The following is a 10356-nucleotide window of genomic DNA, read 5'->3' as shown; positions in this document are numbered from 1 at the left end:
AATTATGGGGGTGAAAAGGTTTCATTTTACTCCTTCAGGTTTTTTGATTTTCGACGCTACAAATTTATACAATTTTTAAAATAAAGAATGAATACAATACATTAATTATCATATAGGGAATTATAAGATAAAAATATTTTTCATATTTATATACATATATTGGTATTTACATTTTATTATAGTTTAAATAAATGAATTAAATATTATTTATAATTTCCAGATTTCCTTTAGTATTGTAATTAATTAGCTATAAAAACAAAGAACTAAAAGTATAGAATGCATTTTTAACAAACTATTTAATAATTGGGTGTTTTTAAAAATTGTAACTAGTTAAAAATAGTTTAAGATATTATTGTTAACTTTAACTAGGTATTAACTTAGCATTGATTATAGAATCTATTTTATAGCTTTTAGCTAAACACTAATATTAACTTAATTAATTCAAGTATAATTTTTTTCATTAACCTTTTTTTTTTTTTATTGGTACCAGATGTCCAGATACGAGATACCTAATTTGTTTTTGAGCCATAAAACGAGGTTTTAAGTTTGTGTAAAAGTAAATAATTAAAATATACAATGAATAAAAATGAATTATCACCTCCCCCCATCTGTCTCTAAGTTTTTATCCTATTATGCCACTGATGTAACCCGAGTATTTTAAATCTTTATTTAAGTGTTATAATATGACATAAGCCTATAAGAATACCTATATATATTATAATATATGTCGATGGGCATAGATATACTTTTAAATTTTAATAGCCTTTAATCTATGACCTCTAGAGCAACCTTTTTATGTTGCAATGGTTGTTATCTACCATAATAATATGATTATAGACGACTAGTTGCATTTTAATTTAATTAGGTTTCTATGCACGCAATTTGGTTACTTGTAAAATATTCAATGGTATGACGACCATAGACATAAATTATGAAGTGGGGTGACGTCTAACGACCTACGGGTTACAACTTTCAACTTTGCAAAAGACGAACATAATATTATAGTAACAGTGTATATTGATATTTGAGACTTGAGTAGGTACTACCAAGTAGGACAACCAATCACCAATAAGCAATGACGTTATGACGACAATTGTGTTAAAAAAATAATACTTCACTTTAATATAAAAATATTATATTATTGTCCATGTTATTTTTGTGGCGTTTTCTATAATGGTGGGAGTCTTCAGTCTTATCAATAATTCTCATTGATAATTGATATCGATTATCGAGCGGTCCCGGACCCCGGACCCCGTTCTCGGCTAGAGAATTACTGACTAGTGACTACTAAGAAAATATATTATATTATTAATTCTCATGTCTACTTATTTTTCTATGTAAGGAGTACGGTGAATACCGATAAAAAATAATTATACACTAAATTTAGCAAATACCATGGCCATTGGCTAAACAGCACACTATAATATCGGTTCTCATAATTCGTCCTCGGTATACATTGAACAAGTACACTGAAGACTGAATCAACGATATGTCGTCGGTAGACGGTGGTCTGGACGACGATACAAGTGGCGTGCCCGAGTATGGCTGGAAAGTGGACTTTGATCACCAGTTCCCTGATCCCAGAACTCCGAATTACATACCAAGGATTAAGCAGATCTTGCAGTTGCTACCACTAATCATTAGGTAAAATAGTATTTTTGAGTGTTTCATATGCAGGTTCAGAGAGAATGATCATATGGACAGAATAAGTCTTAGGTTTCATGATGTTTTTCTATTATCCCCAAAACAATATTTGAATAAAGATTAATGATTGTCTTATTTAAATTACTAACCAATACCAATTGCACTGGCGAATAATTATTTGCACTCCTAAAATCAATGAAAAATATGTTTATTTTTTTTTATAGTATTAGTCAAGACTTGTAATGGATAGAGTTTGGATTATTTAATATTGAAAATGAAGAAGTATTGGCATTGAGAATCATACATTATTATTAGGCCTCGGATTTTATAGTATTTGCAAATTTTTATTGGATACAGATAAAAATAGCAAAGTACGCTGTACATTAATTTGTTTTGTGCACCAGAGACTTCTATTATGAGATTTTATTTTGCTATTTTTTTGCATATTTAAAGGATTTTTAGCTTTTAGTGCTATTTTTTAATTTTGGTGTCATTTTCGGCTTATTTGCTGTATAAATATAATTTTTATTTCGTATTTTCATAAAACTAATTTATATTATATGGTATGAAACTATGAAACGTGACAATATGACAATTTTGAATAGTCGCCATACTCAAAAAGCGTTTATATTTTATAGTTTAATGAATCAACACATTCAAGTTGTATTACTTAATATTTAAAAAAATGTTTGTAATATAATTTTTTTATAATTTTTATTATTTTTTATTATTTAATTAAAAAAAAAAAATTAATGTATTAATTTATAAATATAAGTTTTTAATTTGTGAACAAAATAAATTTTCATTTTTGCTATTTATTGTGTTTTTAGGACATATTATAGCGCTTATTTTAAAATTTTAAAAGGCATAATATTATAGCGCATATTTTAGTAATTTTTAGTGCTATAAAATTCGAGCCCTGATTATTATACATTAACTAAAGCAAAATAACAATTTATTGAATTTTTTGTATAAATACACTTTTAGATAATTTCCTAAGTTTTTAAAAATTGTAATACATTCTGTTTGAGGCTTAAATTTTTTTTTTTAATAATCTAAAGTATGTTGATATTTTTCATAAATCATAGATTTTTTGCTGTTTATTATAAAACGAGTTATTTTTTTTATTCTTAATTCATAAGTCATAACTCTTTTTACATTTTAATCTAGGCCTAATTAATTTGATATCTTACATTACTTCTACCCCCAAATTAGTGCCAGATAGACAAGCAATTAAGCTATCGACCCACTGAGTTTTAAAATTTCTGATATTTGATTGCAGCTAACAATAATTTTAATAATTCAATTCAATTATTAAATTTTCTACTCAAGTTTTATAATATTTATCGTTATCATAAAAAAATTAAATTATTACCAATCACTGTTACCTGTCCATATTGTGAGAGGTCCAATCCGGGCCTGCCCCAGATGCCCCAAGATAGATTACGTCATGCAATAAAAATTCAAAGATTATATTTTATCTGTTTTTTTTTTTGTATTATAATACAAAATATCTAAATTTTTCATTATTTGTAGCAATTTAAAAATTAATTGATTATAGTAACTCTCTAGAAATATTTTTAATTATTAAGTAAGTTGTACTTAATACTTATAAAGAAATCCGGGGATAAAAAGTACAATATTAAAGTTACGGTAAAATTAATTTTTTTGATTGATAATAGTGTAATAATATTATTGGTCGTTATATTATAAATTAAGAAATAATTAATAAAAAAAAAAATTTATAATAAAATAATAAAATAAATATAATATTAATATTGTTGTTTATTCATTTTTTTTTTTTTTTGATAAAATTTTATTTATTCTATTTTTATATTAAAAAATAATAAATACAATTTAAATTAATTATTAATATATTTGAATATTTGATACTTTACTATCTCTTCTATATAATTTAAATAAATTGATCTTCATAAAAACAAATTATCATAATCTAGCTAATTTATCTTTTAAAAAAATATTTTTTTTTTGAAAGTTATTACGTATGAACTTATTATTATTGATAATTGTATCACCTTATAAAATAGTGTGCCTGATAACATTTATAAAAAATAGTATTATATAGTATGAAGTATTCATAGAACAAACTATAAAAAAAAAATAGATAAACCTCTTAAGAACTTTACTACATAGTTAATTAAGTTTTAATTTAAAATTATGCTTATTCATTTTTAGTTATTGATGATCTGAATACATACCTATTTAGACAAGAGTACTTGATTACTCTTATTTAATTTTTTGTGTTATATTTTAAACACAAAATGGCTACTGCCTACTAGTATATTGATTTATTGATTACCTAATTGAGTTTCATAATAGAAATAATGTTGTATAAACTCATTGGGTAATTTTTTAAAAATGTTATTAAAATAATAAATAATGCTTAGTTCTAAAATAAAATGAATTAATCGATTTCTGACCTAATGATAGGGAGGGTTTACTGGGTTACTGGGTTAATTCTATTATTCAGTAACTATTTTTCAAATTGTAGATTCTGTGTGGAGAGATGAATTTATTGATTTTATAAAAATGTATATATTATTATGTGGAAATAGGTTTTACTTATTTGTTACGGTTTAATAACATAAATAGATTCATGTTATAAATAGATAATAAATTAAAATTAATCTAAATATGTTTCTTGATTGTGTTTATAAATTAAGTAATAAACATAAAAGTTTCAAATCCCCATGAATAAAAATTTTGAATTATTGCAAAATAAGAAAACTGTTATTCTTTGGGATAAGAAAATTGATTTCAAAAAAGGTAAACTGGTAGTACAATAATGTAAGTTATCATTTTCAAAGTCAATAATCTTACTATAAATAATAAAAATTTTAGTTATTTTGCAGTAGGTTATTAAAAAATGATATTTATGGAGATTTGAAACTAAACTTTTATGTATATTATTAATTTATTTATTTAACCAACTAAGCAAAATATTCAGAATCATTTTAATTCCAGTTTTTCCTTAATTATTTTTTTGGTATTCTTGATTATTTTGAAAAATAATTAGAATTTTAATTTAACTTTATTTCAAAGCAGGGGTTTTCAAACTATAACCCGTCAAAATAATTAATGTTTTGAAAATAATTTATTAGTTTTTTTCTAAAAAATGTAAAAATATCTTGGTAACCCATGATTCCGAAATGTATCTCAGATTGGCCTGTCTTTAAAGTGGGTTAATGACTGTGCCTTAAAAGACCAACTTGATTCAATTTACCTTCAGAAAACCTTCTTCTCAAAATTGACAATTATATTTTTATAGCTTCAAAAGACAACAATGTTAAGACAACAGCATTTTAAAATGAAATTATTTGTTGTTACAATCAAAATTTTAAAGAACCAAAATATTATGATTTATATCATATTATTTATAACAAGCTCATCGATACAGTTATATGAATTACATGCATCTTGATATTATTAAGTTATTGATAATAATATGATCACTGATAGAAGCACGTGGAGTTTAAATGCATCATAATATGCCATATAATATGCAGTCAAAATCGTGTAAATATGTAAAAAAATTTGTTATTCAAAATGAATTATAGTAAAAAAAAAAATGCACAATTTTTCTTTGATTTAAAAATTTAATAACTTATAATAATTAATATGGTATATTAAATGAAAAACAAATACTTTTTTTTATAGAATTTTTTGAATTAATTAATATATTCTTAACATTTTATGTATTATTAAAATAAATAACCATGTGTATTTCCAGTTTTCCTTCAGTAAAGTTTTATCTGTTTACCTATTTTTAAAAGCTAAGAACAATGCTTCAACATCAATTGTGAAGTCGTTTGGGTGTATTTGAAACAACTAAGTATTGTAGGGTCTCATTAAATATAATTTATATGTATTATGTACAGGCCCGGATAGACCTGGCGAGTTACCGAGTTAAACTCGGTGGGCCGCTTAAAATTTAGACCGACTTAGTAATATATAATCAAAAATATTTGAATACCCCAAACTCTGTTACTCTTAACAGCTCAAAAATGTATATAAATATGAATTAATGACTTTATATTATTGAAAAATGGGCCGCTAACATTTTTAGGACTGGTTAAAATTCTAAAACTCGGTGGGCCGATACCTTCTCTATCCGGCGCTGATTATGTATATGTATATCATATGTGTATTACTATTTAGTGCCTACAAAATGTTTTTTTACGATTTTTTTACTTAACTCATGCATAATACTCTTTAAATTTTCGCTTCAATATGTAATACATTTTGAATTTTGTAAAAATATGCAGAAATATGCAAAATAAAAATTTACCATTAACTTGAAACTATTATGATTCTTAAAGATAACTGACTAAAATTCAATAATATAAAAAGGAAAAAATATGCAATTGCATAAAAATCCACACTACTGATGTGATCAATATTGAGAAAGTGAAAACTGAAATAATTAATGTTAAAACAAATCTGAATTATATTGTAGACTATCTTACATAATACTTTTTCATTGCATAAATATATTTTAACTGACTTACGATTAAATTTTTAAGACTAAAATATTATCAAATATTTAGGTCCTATTTATTCTTTTTTTTATTAACATATTGTTATAATATTTTTTCCAGGTATTTATTTTACATGCTATTATGTTTTTTAAAAGGCCAGAAACCAATAATGGATTTTTTTTTTCCAATTAAGTCTAAGCACATGTATGGTAAGAATTTTTATTTTTATTGTAAACCGTTCAATTTTGTTAAAGCTTATTATTAGTCCAGTTTTAAAACCATAAGTTATAACATAACAATTTATTTTTATTATTTTTCATTTTTAGGTGTACCTTTAGGTGGTATTGGAGGTGGAACCATTGGCCGTGGTTTTAAAGGAGAGTTTTGTCGTTATCAAATTGTACCTGGCATGTATGAATATGAAACTGTTCAAGCAAATCAATTTATAATTAATATTCAAAATAGCGAAAATATTACTGTATACAATAATGTATTGTCATGTTTAAAGTAAGAAAAAATTCATGTAATTTATATATGTCTAGATTTATGTATATATTAATTTTTTAATCTTACATTTTAGGTGCAACAATAAAACATTGTATAATTGGAAATGGGATTTTCCATCAAATCAATGCAAGTATACCGGCCTCTATCCAAGATCATGGACCGAATATTTGATTCCAGAATTTAATATCAAACTAATATGCAAGCAAATTTCACCTATTATACCACATAATTATAAAGTATGAAATACCATTATATTTTATTTAGATTTGTAAAAACATTTATAATATAATTTAATGTTGTAGGATAGTTGTATACCAGGTGGTGTTTTTATTTGGTCAGTAGAAAATAATAGTAATGAACAATATTCAGTTAGTCTAACATTTACGTTTGCAAGTGGGAACGGCATTTCAGCATATAATACAGGTGAATACAATTTTTTTATATTTTGAAAATAAATATAAAAAATCTCATTTCAATGTCATACATATTTAAAAATTTGTGGTAAATATAAAAATATATTTTGATATTTTCTTGAATTTACATTATTCACAGCTACCTACCATTGTCTTTATTAAAAACTGTTTCTGGAATGTATTATACTTTTATTTCACTCATACATTTAGATATTCTCAATATATAAATAGTGAATATTTAATCTAGAGATCATACAAATATAATTACATGATAAATCATACAAAATAGTTCTTTTCTATGATTATTTTGTTTTACTGTATTACAGTTATATAAATAATAATTAAATAATTATTAATTTCTCTTTTAACTTTGGCATTTTTATTTTAATATTTTAGACCAAGCTAGTTGTGAACCGTTCAACTTAAACGAAGATGGTATTGAGGTTGCTGGTTCATTGATACACAATTGTTTTAAAGAAATGAAGTGTACTTATGTTATTGGTGGATTAATAAAAGTAATTAAATTAAATCTTCAAATATTTAATTTTTAATTTAATATACATTTTTAAAAAAGGAAGGTACAGCTTTTAGTCAGTTAAATTTTGATCCAAAAAGTAATGGCATGACCATATCAAAAAGTTTAAATTTATTTGGAGAATTGAGAGATATGCAATTAGGGCATAGTAATTTATACAGTGAGTAATAAATATAATATAATATAATATAATATATAATTATCACATGAATAGACATGTGGTTCTTTAATGTAATTTATTCTTTAAATGAATAAATAAATAAATGTTAAAATTGTTCATACTATTTTAGTGAGAAAAGAAGAAGTTGCTAGTGCTGTTTGTTTAAAACAATGTTTACTCCCTAATACATCAGTGACTTATGAATTTGGATTATTTATAGACATGCCTAAAATTAAGTTCCCTAAATCAAATACAGAATATTTCAGGTAAATGAGACATTATTATTATAATATACTAGGTGATTCTTTATCAAACTATATGCATTATTTCAAAATCTAATAATGATTTTGAAAATATTTATTTTTATATAATTTTTAGTAAAAATAAAACAACACTTTAAAAAAAATATAATATTTTTAAACTATTTTTATTATTATATTTTAATTTGTATGAATTTATTATTAATTATTTTTGTATGACAAAATATCCATGTATAATATACTTATATATTTAATTTCAAATTTTGAAACAGAATATTTTTCAGATTATTTTAATAAATAAAATAAAATAAATCAAAATTTCACATCACTCACCTAAACTTTTAATTTAACTTTAAAATATTTATAACTATTTATTTTAATTTTGATTTTTAAAGTACATTAAATAATATTCTACTTCAAGATGTGAAATAAAAAAATTATAACGATAAGATATATAAAAGAAATGTTGTTTTATTTTGATTGGAAATTATATGTAACAAAAATATGTTCAAAAACAATAAAATGAAATATTCTGTACCCGAAAAAAGAATCACTTTGTATATTTCAAAATACTTAAAACATAATATATTTCCTTAAGGTACTATACCAAATTTTTTGACAATAATGGAACAGCCGGTCCTAAAATAATGCATTATTCAATGCAAAATTTTAAAAACTGGGAAAAAGAAATTGAAAATTGGCAGAATCCTATTTTAAATAACTCGTAAGTACATAATATAAAAACTTAATTATTTTATTATTTCTTTATTAAGTTAATATACATATTATATGTTTTTTTATGAATAATTAAATTATTTATATAAAAAATGGTAATGTTAATTTATTAGAAGTACAATCTAAGAACATTACTCATCTAACATAAACTAACTTAGTTATGTTGTAGCTATTATGCAGTTAATATAATATTATGATAACAATAATTTACCTATAGATGATTTAAAATAAAAAAATTATTTTTGATTATTTTTATTAATAATATTAAACTTATTATTTAAAATATTCATGTTAACAATATGAAGGAGAAGTAATCGTTATTAAGTTTGTAGTGTATTAATTAATAACCATTTTTGAATATAATTTTATTTTTCTCCTTTCATACTATTCAAATTATATTGTTTTAAATTATTTTTTAGTTTCAATTAATCACTAAACTAAACATCTGATTACTAATTTATCACTTTAAAAATATGATAGAATTTTTGGAATTAAATTACATAGAAGCCACTTGTAATTTAAGCAACCTAGGTCACCAGACAATATCCTAGTTAACCTGTAGGTTAGGTTTGTCTAAATTGGAGGTCACTCCATACCTGGACATTTTTAGTTTTAATTTAATATTATTATTGTAACACTTACAATGTACATATAATAATAGTTACCATAGTCCCATCTCAGTAATCCAATACATGGTACCAGTTGTCTCAGAATACTGTCAAATTATATTGTATATTTTTGTCAGAAATTTGACTATTGTTGGATTCATGATTAAGTATATTTATTGAAATCCACTGTTTTTTTAAGTTTGGTGATTGCCAATATCATTATTTTCAGGTTTTGTATATTTTTAATTTTTACTACAGTTTGCATGCATATTATTAATTTAAACATGCCTGATATTATAAAATTGTATTTAATTTCTAAGATTATTTATTATTGTACCTAATAGGTATGATCATATTGAAAAAAATGTAGAAATGATTAAATAATAACAATACAAAAATTATTTAAATTCAAATAACAATCAGTCTATTAATTTGAGTTCATTATTAAAGTTTAATTATAAACTTAATTTACCGCTCATAAAAAAAACTAGATTTGAATAATTTGATGAACGTGTTGGACTATTATTTGGCCAGATTATTGAGATTGTGCTGTAATCTGTTTTGAATATTTTATATTTACTAACAATTTTCTTTATTGTAATTTTCATTTTAGATTGTTACCTGACTGGTATAAAAGTGCTATATTCAATGAAGTTTATTTTGTAGCTGATGGTGGAAGTGTTTGGTTGTTACCTCTCAAGGAAGATTCTGAACGGGTAGATATTACAGATCCAAGATATCAATATGGATATTTTGGGTATTTAGAAGGCCATGAGTATCGAATGTACAATACATATGATGTACATTTTTATGCATCTTTCACATTAGCAAAACTGTGGCCTAAACTACAGGCAAGTATACAATACATGTTTAGAGATACAATTGATAATTCATTGAATATTACAAGAAAACACTTGTCTTGTGGTACTAGTGGCTTACGGAAATATAAATATAGTGTACCGCATGATCTTGGTGATCCAGGTTTGTGTTTTAAT

At 23.4% G+C, this 10356-nt stretch overlaps 1 protein-coding gene across 1 annotated transcript in view; it reads left to right on the top strand.

The window, feature by feature from the left end:
• The first annotated feature begins 809 nt into the window (after nucleotides 1-809).
• LOC114127876 (non-lysosomal glucosylceramidase) overlaps nucleotides 810-10356 on the top strand; it is a 14372-nt gene continuing 4825 nt past the window's right edge. Inside the window, exons 1-10 of the mRNA XM_027992226.2 lie at nucleotides 810-1644; nucleotides 6264-6352; nucleotides 6470-6650; nucleotides 6724-6886; nucleotides 6953-7073; nucleotides 7460-7578; nucleotides 7638-7758; nucleotides 7889-8024; nucleotides 8617-8742; nucleotides 9975-10342. Of these exons, the coding sequence (XP_027848027.2) occupies nucleotides 1490-1644; nucleotides 6264-6352; nucleotides 6470-6650; nucleotides 6724-6886; nucleotides 6953-7073; nucleotides 7460-7578; nucleotides 7638-7758; nucleotides 7889-8024; nucleotides 8617-8742; nucleotides 9975-10342 (1579 nt within the window). The 5' untranslated portion in view covers nucleotides 810-1489. The remainder of the gene's footprint in view (nucleotides 1645-6263; nucleotides 6353-6469; nucleotides 6651-6723; nucleotides 6887-6952; nucleotides 7074-7459; nucleotides 7579-7637; nucleotides 7759-7888; nucleotides 8025-8616; nucleotides 8743-9974; nucleotides 10343-10356) is intronic.

This window comes from Aphis gossypii, chromosome 3, assembly GCF_020184175.1.
Source record: "Aphis gossypii isolate Hap1 chromosome 3, ASM2018417v2, whole genome shotgun sequence".
NCBI lineage: Eukaryota > Metazoa > Arthropoda > Insecta > Hemiptera > Aphididae > Aphis > Aphis gossypii.
The sequence above is the reverse complement of the archived record's forward strand: the minus strand, read 5'-3'. Positions and strand labels throughout refer to the sequence as shown.